The sequence below is a fragment of the Xiphophorus hellerii genome, chromosome 17 (genome assembly GCF_003331165.1).
Source record: "Xiphophorus hellerii strain 12219 chromosome 17, Xiphophorus_hellerii-4.1, whole genome shotgun sequence".
NCBI classification, from domain to species: Eukaryota; Metazoa; Chordata; class Actinopteri; order Cyprinodontiformes; family Poeciliidae; genus Xiphophorus; species Xiphophorus hellerii.
In genome coordinates, this window is record NC_045688.1 from 7,980,731 (window position 1) to 7,993,129 (window position 12,399).

General features: G+C 37.3%; 1 protein-coding gene across 1 annotated transcript; it reads left to right on the forward strand.

The window, feature by feature from the left end:
* Window positions 1-3,379: 3,379 nt before the first annotated feature.
* On the forward strand, window positions 3,380-11,052 carry LOC116737015 (methionine aminopeptidase 2). Its single transcript, XM_032589957.1, has 11 exons — window positions 3,380-3,536; window positions 5,407-5,517; window positions 5,603-5,665; window positions 5,764-5,866; window positions 5,940-6,101; window positions 6,920-7,101; window positions 7,197-7,291; window positions 7,369-7,465; window positions 8,804-8,907; window positions 8,979-9,094; window positions 10,165-11,052. Exons 1-11 carry the CDS (start codon window positions 3,380-3,382, stop codon window positions 10,415-10,417), a joined length of 1,443 nt encoding a protein of 480 aa, XP_032445848.1. The 3' UTR covers window positions 10,418-11,052.
* The last annotated feature ends 1,347 nt before the right edge of the window (window positions 11,053-12,399 follow it).

A 12,399-nucleotide genomic window follows, 5' to 3' on the forward strand; every position in this document is an offset into this window, starting at 1 on the left:
TCTATAGCTGCTGGTCCCAGTGGTAAAAACAACTTCTATCAGTAATAGAAATATTTTCATACATGCATATATTACAGTAGGCAGGTACTAAAATACATATGTAATAAAAAAATATACGAATATACAGTGGCAATTGTAACATCTTAAGTTAATTTATGAAAAATAAACTTTTTATAGTATTATATAATGTAAGCTATTTATGCTACCTATTACTATTTAGTTTTATTATATTAAACATTTTGTAGCATCATATGCAGTTAATACATTTTATCCCATATTTGTTTTATTTGCTGAAAATATTTTAATTATATGAATATATTGTATAATCTATTGCCGTCTTTTTTTTGCATAGCACACATTAGTTATTATTATTTATTATTATTATTATTATGAAACATGTTTAATGCATGTGTTATCTAAAGGTAGTCCATCTTTGGCCTTCGCTGAGTCGGCAACTTTTTACCTTGTGAGGCGTTTTGTTGCTTAAATCTAGCTCGGATATTTACACTACGCTCATAGCTGTAGATTTTAGTTCATAAATATTCAGTTGCTTGACATATTAACCTTTTGAAGACGATGTTTAAGTCTATTTTCGGTTTTGAAACAAAAACATACATTGCAGGAAATAATATAAATAAATTTATAAACAAAGGCTAAAACTGTAATGCAGCGACGACTGCGGTTTTTTGTTTTTTTTTAAAAAAAAAGCTCGCTAATATTTTAGAGACTTTTGGTCTAAACACAACATGTCAAACAAGCAACACACACTCAAGGACACACACTGGACCTGGTTATCAGTAAGGGTGTGAATATTTCCACTCTCTCTGTAACTGATGTCGCCTGTCGGATCACTTCCTGTTATCTTTGAAAGTTCTTTATCTTTTAACCCACTTATACAAACAGCAACCAGAAGAACGGAAACCGAGAACTGCACCCCAACGTCCCAGGAACATTCAATGACATAAAGGAAATGTCAGTTACTAAGTTATCAAGCTACAATGAAAAATGAATGAACTTATTATAATGAACAAAACAAATTGGGTGGGGTACCTGTGAACTATAATACACATGAACAGTATAATAAATAAATAAACTAATAAATTCGGTGTCTCTCACACATTGCCCCAATTAAAATGAAGGTTGTGTCTGGTAGGAAGAAATCTCCATGGAGAAATGCACAAACAGTTGGATCTGCAAGACAACTCTGCCGTAGGGCAGAACGAAAATGGCGTAAAACTCAACTCCACGTTCATTGTGACATCTATAAAGAAAGACTACGTAACTATCATTTAACACTAAAACATGCAAGAGAGGCTTTCTTTGCAGATGTCATAAACAAAAACATGAACAATGCTCGAGCTTTATTTGCAACAGTTGACAGAATCACAAACCCTCCTCTGATGTTACCACCTGAATTCCAATGTATTGCCGCCTGCAACCAGTTTTCCAGCTTCTTTTCAGAGAAAATTCAAAAAATCAGAGGATTAATCTGTACATCCACTATAAAGTCAGTACCAATGCTGTGCCCAAACAAAACAAATACAGGAAAAATGACCCAATTCCAACTACTTAATTATAAAACCCTACAGGAAATTATAAGTCAACTAAGCTCCAGTTCCTGCTGTCTGGATGTCCTAGATCTATAACTCTAGAACATTTCTTTAAGAAAGTCCTGCCTGTTATTGCTGCTGATCTGATCCAAATAGTAAACTCATCGCTCTCATCAGGCGTTTCCCCCAGGCTCTGAAAACAGCAGTAATCAAACCACTTATAAAAAAGAACAATCTGGACAAATCACTAATGCAGAATTACAGGCCGACCTTTGACCTCCCATTCATCAGCAAAGTTATTGAAAAAGCTGTGTGTAAACAATTAGCTAGCTTCCTAACTATAACCAACCGCTTTGGCTCTTTCCAGTCTGGTTTTCGCGCTCACCACAGCACAGAGACCGCCCTCGTAAAAGTGTTCAATGACATCCATATAAATATGGACTGTGGCAGAACCACAGTGCTGGTTCTGTTGGACCTCAGTGCAGCTTTTGACACTGTTGACCATGACATATTACTGAATCGACTGGAGAGTTGGGTCGGACTCTCCGGTCCAGTGCTTAACTGGTTTGAATCCTACATAAAGAACAGGGATTTCTTTGTTTCAATTGAAAACTTTTCATCAAAGAGGTCAAAGGTCACATGTGGGGTACCCCAAGGTTCAATCCTAGGGCCCCTTTTATTCAATATTTATATGCTCCCACTAGCTCAGGTTATAACAGGGAATAATATTAGCTACCACAACTATGCAGATGACACACAGCTCTACATTACGATGTCACCAGGTGACTCAGAGCCCATCCAATCACTGAACAGATGCTTAGAACAGATAAATGTGTGGATGTGCCAAAACTTTCTCCAGCTGAACAGAAACAAAACTGAAGTTATTCTTTTTGGACCTAAAGAGGAACAATCTAGAGTCATAGATGTAGAGTTATAGATCTAGAGTCAATGCACAGCTTCAGTTATTACAACTGAAAACCAGCGATCAGGCCCGAAACCTGGGAGTAGTGATGGACTCTGACCTGAACCTCCAGAGCCACATAAAGACAGTTACAAAGTCGGCCTTCTATCACCTGAAGTACATTTCCAGGATTAAAGGACTAATGTCTTAGCAAGATCTAGAGAAACTCATCCATGCGTTCATCTTCAGTCGTATTGATTGATTATTGCAACAGCGTCTTCACAGGTCTGTCCAACAAATCAATCAAACAGCTGCAGCTGATCCAGAATGCTGCTGCTCGCGTTCTCACTAAAACCAGGAAGATAGAGCACATAACACCAGTTTTAAAGTCCCTACACTGGCTCCCTGTAGCTCAAAGAATAGACTTTAAAATACTGTTGCTAGTTTATAAATCACTGAACGGCTTAGCACCACAATACATTAAAGATCTGCTGTTGTTGTATCAACCTTCCAGAACCTCTCAGGTCTTCCGGTTCTGGTCTGCTCTGCATCCCCAGAGCCAGAACCAAACGAGGAGAAGCAGCTTTCAGCATCTATGCACCACAAATTTGGAACAAACTTCCAGAAAACTGTAAAACAGCTGAAACACTGACTTCCTATAAATCTCAACTAAAAACCCACCTGTTTAGGATTGTATTTGAAATGTAATCAATTACGAATTTATTGATGGAACTTTACTTAATGATTGATTCTATATTGCATTGTGATTCTGTGTTTGTAATGATGTAAAGCACTTTGAAATGCCTTGCTGCTGAAATGTGCTATACAAATAAAATGTGATTGATTGACTGATTGATTTAAACTAACGAGTGTCCGTGAACGCAGCAACACTTCCCTCCTGCTTCCTTTTCCAGCAGCGCCTGCGATCATGGCGGACGTTGTGGCGGAGCAGATAGTGAACCAGAAGCCTGTCCACGATAGGGAGCTGAACGGGGACGCCGAGGTCCGGGAAGAGGCCGACCCAGTGGACGAGGCAGCAAAAAAGAAGAAGAAAAAGAAGAAAAAGAGCAAGTCTGCAACGACAGGTGAGGGTTTTCTGTGGCTGCTGTTGTGCTAACAGGCTAACGAAGCTAACATTAGCTTAGTTAAAGCTGCGTCAAACTAGCCAGGGTTAGCCGCGTCGGAGTCGGAAATATTTAAATGTAGTCCTGTAATGTACATGACATAAATGCACATACACTTATATTTACTACTCTTACATTGCATACTTGTTTTAGAGTGAGTTTGAAATATTTACCTTGAAGTTTTGAGTTATATCGGATCGCTAATGATAGCAAACTTTCTTAGTTAATTACAGCTGTGAAACGCTAAGCCAGCTGCACTTTCTTTAGTCTTTAGCCTGTGAGAAAGTAGATTATATGTTGCTTTAAAAACAGGTAAACTAAAAGATGTCAGTTAATAAAAACGATTAAACTTGTGCTGGGTTATTCCACTCACTTTAAAAATACTGGTTACGATATCTGAAGTGGGTGAAACATTTCCAAATTGGATGAATTCAGTGTTATTGTTTTTAAATGTAACAAACCAAAATGAGAACCTTTCAGCTTCCCCAGGTTTGTTTTCAAGAAATGTATTCAATGTACGACGATTCTGTTTTTATAGACTTGTTTTTAAAACCTGTTCTCGTGCTCTTCGGTTTTATTGACAAAAATAATAAAAAAAGGGCTTCAATAAAGCCAATGTTACGTAGAATGACTTAGTTTCGGATTAACTAGTTACATTTTTAACTACTTGTGTTACTTTAAAGGTTGAACTTGCCCTCTAATGGGTTGCCATTGTTGTTTAACATGGCCATTTTTAGTTACTAAAACTTTCCTTCAAAAATAAGTGAATCTCCTTACTTCCGGTAAGTTAAAGTCAGCGTTGACAAAATCCGTCAGCTTTTCTAGAAAAACAAGTAAAACTCAATTTAGCTTGCATAAGCTTTTCAGGCACTCAGTTTTATAGTCTTTAAAAAACCCTATACATCTACGGGCGTTTATTTTGAAAGGGAAACCGGAAACACCGCAGCTAACGGGCGGAACTTGGACGTTTCCCGTCTTTTAGCCATGCGTGTTTTACAGCAGAGTATATTGGACTTTGTCAGGCCTCAGCAAACGCTTCAGAACAAGAAATACGTATTTAAGTATAAATTGCATAAAATTAATGTTTCAGAATATTTGTAAAACTCCTTCCTGTTATCCGATCCCACCTTTTGGCTGCTGCTCACCGATGGCGTTGAAACTCTGCCAAGTTTTCCTGTTTCGTAATTCTCTTTTGAATGTAGTTATTACGTAAGAAAACAGGAGAATGTGTCATCAGCAAATTAAATAATAAATTAATCAGATCGTCTCATCCGCTCTCAAACCAAACTTTGCATTATATTTCACTTTTGTTTGTTACAAAAAATTAAAAGCCAATTCTAATGATTACAACTTATATTTTGCATATCTAATTATTATTATTATTATTATTATTATTATTATAACTTTAATTATTGTTGAATAAAGTGTTTGTGTGTGTACTTCAAATAAACTTTAATAACTTGTTTTATATTTTAATTATTTAAAAGTTGTAGTCCATATCACCTAAATGTGGACTTTATTTGTTTGTTGCTTATTTTACAAAAATGCACCGTGTGATGTAGTTTAAAGTTTAACATTTTAATTTAACGGTACACAGAAATAATTAGTTTATGCTTTTTAGCCGTAAAGAAAACAAAACAAGTCTTTCTTTCCTCATTTTATTCAACAGTGTGCAAATTATGGAATTTAATACCTTTCTTAAGAGATAAAAAATGTCAATTATAAACTAGCTATTGTCCAGAGAACGTTTAGTAGTCGTCCTTTTAACTGTGAAAAAGCACTGGTAAATACTGCAGTAGCTGAATCATCTCCACCTGTTTCCCTGCTGCAGCTGTGGAGCCTGAGGCGGACGGCGTGGCGGCGGACGGCGTGGTGGAAGTGACTAAGCAGCTGGAGAAGCAGGCGATCGAGGACAAGGAGAAGGACGAAGAAGGCGAGGAGGGTAAATATGTAAACAAATCAGCAGTTTGTTATTCGGTTACTTTAACGTCTCAACGTGTCGGTTTAACGGCTGTTTGTTTGTTCAGATGGAGACGACGGCGAAAACGCAGCAGGGAAAAAGAAGAAGAAAAAAAAGAAGAAGAAAGGATGTAAGAGGCCGATTTTTTTTTTTTTGAAGATTCATATTCTAAGATAAAGTCATGCATTGTTTTTTATTTATTTGTTTATTTTTTGGTAAACTTTTCAGCCAAAGCTCAAACGGATCCTCCGTCTGTTCCCATCTGTGAGTTGTACCCAAGCGGCGTGTTTCCCATCGGACAGGAGTGCGACTATCCCGTCTGTCAGGACGGGTGAGTGTTTTTGCTGTCTCTTTATTTTCGGTCTCCGAGGTTGTCGGTGCTAATCTGTGTTGTGGTTTCCCAGTCGGAGTGCGACGTGGCGTATGACCATGGAGGAGAGGCGGGTGATGGACAAAGCCAACGAGGAAGTGTGGAACGACTTCCGGCAGGCGGCCGAGGCCCACAGACAAGTTCGGAAACATGTCCGCAGCTTCCTGAAACCCGGACTCACCATGATAGAGATCTGGTGAGGCGGCTCACATCTCACACACACACTTGTTTAATAAAACGGTTATTTTCTAAATGCCTACACATTACTTTATTTTATAATTATTAGAGATGAATCCCTCTGGAAAAAATGAAGAGACCACTTAAAATGATCAGTTTCTCTGATTTTACTTCTTTTTATAGGTTTATGTTTGAGGAAAATGAACATTGTTCTTTTATTCTGTGAACTACTCACAACATGTCTCTGAAATTCCAAGCAATAATTTAGTATTTATTAGCAGAAAATGAGAAATGGTCAAAACAACAAAAAGATGCAGTGATCTCAGACCTCAAATAAAGCAAAGGAAACAAATTCATATTAACTTAGAAACAAGAATACTAATGTTTTCATCAAGAAGAGTTCAGAAATCAGTATTTGGTGGAAAAAGCAGGAGGTTTTCAGTGCAGTGGACCCTGCTGGACTCTGGCCTTTTAATTTTGAGACAATCCAGAACTAATACCCATTTTTTAAAAGCATCGGATTCCCATTCACACAATTTCTCAGTCTTTCTAATACAATAACTTCAGAAATTAAGTTTTTCCCCAACTGGACTGAAGAATCATCGCAACCAATCAATTATGGACTTCCTACACATTATTTTTATATTAAAGTTAAAAAGTCTGAACTAAGAAGAGTATTGGTGTGAAAAAATCAAAATTTTCCACAAATTAAGTCTTCAAAGTTAATAAATAAATAAAACAGATTCATCACTCAGTTCTATTTGTAGTTTTTAGGCAGTCAAGCCTCTTGTTTGGACGTTTTCCTTCCCGGTTTTAATGTTTTGCTCCTCCACCCAGCGAGCGCCTGGAGGATTGCTCCCGTAAGCTGATAAAGGAGAACGGGCTGAACGCTGGGCTGGCCTTCCCCACCGGCTGCTCCCTCAACCACTGTGCAGCCCACTACACCCCCAACGCGGGAGACGCCACCGTCCTGCAGTACGACGACGTCTGCAAGATCGACTTCGGCACGCACATCAACGGTAAAACGCTGCTTCAGCTTCGCTCTCCGACAACAGCTCAAACATCAGATCTCTAAATTTTCCGCCATTCTCCTCGCTTCCTGTGTTTCCTGCAGGGAGAATCATTGACTGTGCCTTCACCGTCACGTTTAACCCAAAGTACGACAAGCTGCTGGAGGCCGTGCAGGACGCCACCAACACTGGAATCAAAGTAGGACTCAAAACACGTCGGCCATGTTTGATCTGTAAGGAACCTGCAGCTGACGCGCTGCTGTTTGTCTGTTGCAGAACGCCGGCATCGATGTGCGTCTGTGTGACGTCGGCGAGGCGATTCAGGAGGTGATGGAGTCCTACGAGGTGGAGCTCGACGGGAAAACATACCAAGGTGTTTATTAGACCTGGTTTTATAACAACGTCCGAATAGCGGATTAGCAAGGTTGCTAAACTTTCTAAGCCCGGTGGTTGGGCGCTCGGGGAGTCATTCATCCAGCGGCCCGTCGTGTTTTTGAGTGAAGAAATGTTTAAAGTTGACAGGAAATTCTAAAATATCACTTGATAATCATGTGTTATTGGAAGATTAATACCTGAACACCGAATATTAAGTCTTAAAAAATCCAAACATTTAAAAAAAAAAACTTAAATAAATAAGCAGTGGTTAGCCTGGTGGGGGCACAAATAAGCCTGGTGGCCCGCCAGGCTTACATTACACTGGAGGAAACCCTTGGATTAGAAATTAATGAGTTTTTCTTTTTCATACCAGATGCAATTTCTAATTTTACTGTTTAGTATATTTACTGAAAGGTTTTTATTAAAAATATACAAATGTACCGAAACCACCAATGAGAAAAATAAAATAATAATAATAAAAACCCACCTATAATAACGAACAAACCCAGTCCATACTCTCGTTTTAGCTCTATAATACCAGATCAACCAGTTGGACTAAAATCCATTTATTTCTGAAGCTGCAACGAGAGTTGATTTAAAAATAAATAAATAAAAGATAATATTTATAGTCACATTTTATTTTATTATATTTTTAGACACTATTTTATTAGAACATCTTAAAATTATGAGGAAAAAAAGTTGTTTGAAGAAGAAAAAGCTTGGATAGTTCATTGTTCTGTTTCATTTTGGAGTTCTCTTAAAATTGCGACTTTATTCGTCTAATATTACGACTTTTTTTGTGCATTTTGACTTTATTGCCGTATCACTTTATTCTTATTTTTATTGCTACTACAACTGTATTATCGAAACATTATGACTTTATTCTTGTAAGAAAAACTTTCGCTTGACCTTTATATGACCTAAAATCAAAGTCCAAATAAATAAAATGCTTGTTAAACACGATGGCGGCCATCACTCTGAAATTTGGAAGCACAAGGAGTTCATTGGTGGAAAAGAAATCTTCAAAAACTGAATTAGTCATAATATTATCAAAATAAAATTGATCTGTCACCCCGCTCTAGGTCCAAGATATGCTTCCTTAAAGCTAATAAATGTTTATTAAATGTAACAAACATGTTGCACCACACAGCAACAACAATAAAGGAATATAAGAGACGTAAAGTTGTAGAAAATCATCTCATGTTCCTGTAAATATTTAGATTCACGCCGACTGGAAGCAGCTGAAATATTGATAGAAATGGATTTAAGATGCTTCTAATAGCATAAAAATACTGAAAAGTTTTTATGTTCTTAATGGTTTTATTTATTTCTTCAGTGAAGCCAATCAGAAACCTGAACGGTCACTCCATCGGCCAGTACAGGATACATGCTGGGAAGACGGTTCCCATCGTTAAGGGAGGCGAAGCCACCAGGATGGAGGTGGGTGGTGTTTACTGGTTTTAATGGTTGAACTGGGATGTCGGTCTGTGCTGAGTGTTTTCTGTGTTTAGGAGGGAGAGGTTTACGCCATCGAGACGTTCGGCAGCACGGGGAAAGGCGTCGTCCACGACGACATGGAGTGCTCCCACTACATGAAGAACTTTGACGTCGGCCATGTTCCAATCAGGTGAGGCCGCGCCGCATTCGCCGCTCAGTTCAGAGAAGATTTCGATCCCATTTCACTTTATTCTTGTTGACTGAAGACAGAAAATATTCTGTCAAAACATTTAATCCAGCTGAAGTTTACTGAATACAAAAGTTTTCCACATTTTGTCACAACAACTTTTAAGTTGACATTTTATGTGAATCGTAATCATAATTATCGGAATAATCAACTGATTTAGTAATTGGACAAACTAAAAAAAGAAAGTCTGCTGAAAGAAGAGCAGCAATTAATCCAAAACTGTATTAAAAAAATATAAGTTTCTATGTAAAAATTAAAAAAGCTTTGTAAATATGTCCTCAAAAATTAAATTAAATTTAAAATGAATCTCTTATTAAACTCTATTTTGTAATTATTAATCAATTAACCCAAATTAATAATTGGATTAGCCCTTTAATGTATTGATAAGTCAAGCAGAAAGAGCTGAGATTCTCACCTGCTGTTATTAGAAATATTTTCCTTAACTACAAATGATCAGATGTTCACTAAAGGAATGCTGTTGTTGCGTTTTAGACAATAAAATGTTTATTTTCCTATTTAAAACAGAAATTTAGTTATTTATTTGCATGTTTTAATGTATTTCTAATATTGTATGAAAGAGGATTAAATGTAAAATCTGCAGAATATACCCAATTTTAAAATCTGACTAATTGATAACTGAAATAATCACTAGTTGAATATGAATGTGCATCCTATTCTTCAAATGTTCATTTTTGGTTCACTTGATAATGACACACAACTTTTTATTACGGTTGAATCGATTCGTCAGCGCAAATTTCCTTAACTTTGGGAGCGACTTTCTTGCTACATTTAACGACATTTCAGACAAAAAAAAATTGGTATTGTCCAAAATTGGAATCAGAAGGTCAGGCTTTTTAAAGATTGCCCAGAAAAGTCCTATTTTTTTTTTTTTTTTTTTTAAATCAATCTATCAAATAAAATCTCTATAAACACATTAAAATTTGTGAATGAACACAACATAGGTATTGTGTGAAAGTTAGAGTTAAATTCTGCTGCTCTTCTTTTCCCTCCAGGCTGCCGCGAGCGAAGCACCTGCTGAACGTGATCAACGAGAACTTTGGCACGCTGGCGTTCTGCCGCCGCTGGTTGGACCGCCTGGGCGAGAGCAAGTACCTGATGGCGCTGAAGAACCTGTGCGACCTGGGCATTGTGGACCCCTACCCCCCGCTCTGCGACACCAAGGGCTGCTACACGGCTCAGTTCGAGCACACCATCCTGCTCCGGCCCACCTGCAAGGAGGTGGTGAGTCGAGGAGACGACTACTGACCCCCGACCCGAGCGTTCCACCCGGCGCCCCCTCACCGCTCCTCCAGACACTGATTGAGAAACAGCAGAACAGAGCCGTTTTATTCAGAAGAGTCATTAAAACTATGAGAAATGTTGTTGTAGGCTGCCTACAATGCACTCCTCAGCTTCCAAGGAGAGATAAAACCCAACAGCAAACTTTGGACCTTGTTTAGAAACGTGTTGCAGCTGCCAGCGAACTCGGTGCGACCCCCAGTATTAAGAGAAACGCAAACCCAGAACCTCCCTGTCAGGTCTAACGACTCCACTCTGAGACCTTAGTTCCATAATCAACGAAGATACAGATGATTTTACGAAGTATTCAGCTCAATGCATGATGGGAAATCACTGCATACAGACGTTACTGCACATTTAAGCGCGGGTTGCTGTAGTAATAGATGCCATCTTCATTCAGACGCCACATCCCTGCAGCTGTGTGTCCGGCTTCTGTCGCTACAGGAGGGAAATCTGCACTCTGACCCTCCAGTCTCTGTAAAATATCGTAGAAAAGCGGCAGCAGAGACTGTATGCTCCCAGTTAAGATGCTTCATTTGGAACTCTCCTTGGAAATGTTTTTGTAAGAAAAAAAAGATTGATTAAAATCATTTTTGCTCATTGCTTGTTGTTTTTAATGTTTATAAAAAATAGATATTTGACAAATTCTTCTAACTTTTTAATATTTAGATCTATTCTGACTACTCTGTTGAATAAACATTTTATTGAACACTTAATAATTTGTAGCAAACGATGCGTCTGTAGCTAAATAATACTGCTAGCGTCAACATATGGTTAACTGGTTAATAATTACATAGCAAAAGCTGGTTACTAAAGTTGTTTTATTTTTTTAGCTAATTTTATCCAATATGTAAGCTAAAACTCATATTTCTATATGAAACATTCACATACAAGTTTTTTTTTTAATTTTTTATCTTAAACACAATGTTTATACATATTTTGAAAGTTTTGGATTAGTTACTGCTCTGAGTATGTTCAAATTGCCTTTTTGAGTGTAAATTCCAGTTAACGATTAATTGATTACCAAATTAGTTGACGATTATTTCAATGACTGAATCTGATAAATCGTTTCAGCCCTAAATATTTATATATTTTTATTATTTTGTTCCATTATAATAAAACACATAAATATACAATTGGATGTTAAATTAGTATTTACTTAAATTTTTTTAAGTTTAGAGTAAGTTAAAAACGTAAATCAGTCGTCCGTAGTCTTTACCTCTTTGCCAGCGGTTTCCTAACTCCAACGGTCATTTGGTGGGACAACATTGAAACACACTAAATTAAATATAAAAAATACGGAAATTAAATGTTGGCAAGGCAACAATGCTACCAACTAGTCCAGCATCTTTAGCTGGTAAATTACTATTTGTATTTTATTGTACGTAAGCACCAGACAATTTAATTTTTCGATTGACTACTTGAAACGAAACGGCATTAGTAAAAAAAAATTAAATATTTATAATATGTCTCAAATTCATTAAAAAAAAATGCAGGTTAGCCATAACATGTTAATCACAGAACCTAAATTTTGTTGTATCTGGACTATTTTATCTATTGTTTCTGGCGGGGGCGAGCAGACATCTTGATTGCTCCAGGCGGTTGAATCTACAGCTAGCTGGCTGCTAATAAACTGCTGCTAGCTAGTTAACTTTTTTACGTCTATCATAAGTACAAATATATCACCATTTGGCCCATTTCTGTTGCCAACCATATAATGTAAGGCACATTATGTGCAAAGAGAGACATACACAGTATTACAAAAATAAGAAATACACAAAGCCGCTGACAAGAAACCCCAAAATGTCAGTTTTTGCTAGCATGATCTCCCAACCATCCCCCATATTTGTATTTTTTTTTCTAAAATTTTATGCAAGGTGGAATTAGGAAGTCCTAAATTTTTCTTAAATTGGACTTGCTCTAACCTGTTGATAAACTTTTTTTTATAT

Excerpts from the sequence above, each read along its gene's own strand:
- LOC116737015 (XM_032589957.1), top strand. The coding sequence starts at position 3,380 with ATGGCGGACGTTGTGGCGGAGCAGATAGTGAACCAGAAGCCTGTCCAC. Across the intron at positions 7,466-8,803 it reads CGACGGGAAAACATACCAAG|TGAAGCCAATCAGAAACCTG; the intron begins GTGTTTATTAGA and ends TTATTTCTTCAG. Across the intron at positions 8,908-8,978 it reads GCGAAGCCACCAGGATGGAG|GAGGGAGAGGTTTACGCCAT; the intron begins GTGGGTGGTGTT and ends TTCTGTGTTTAG.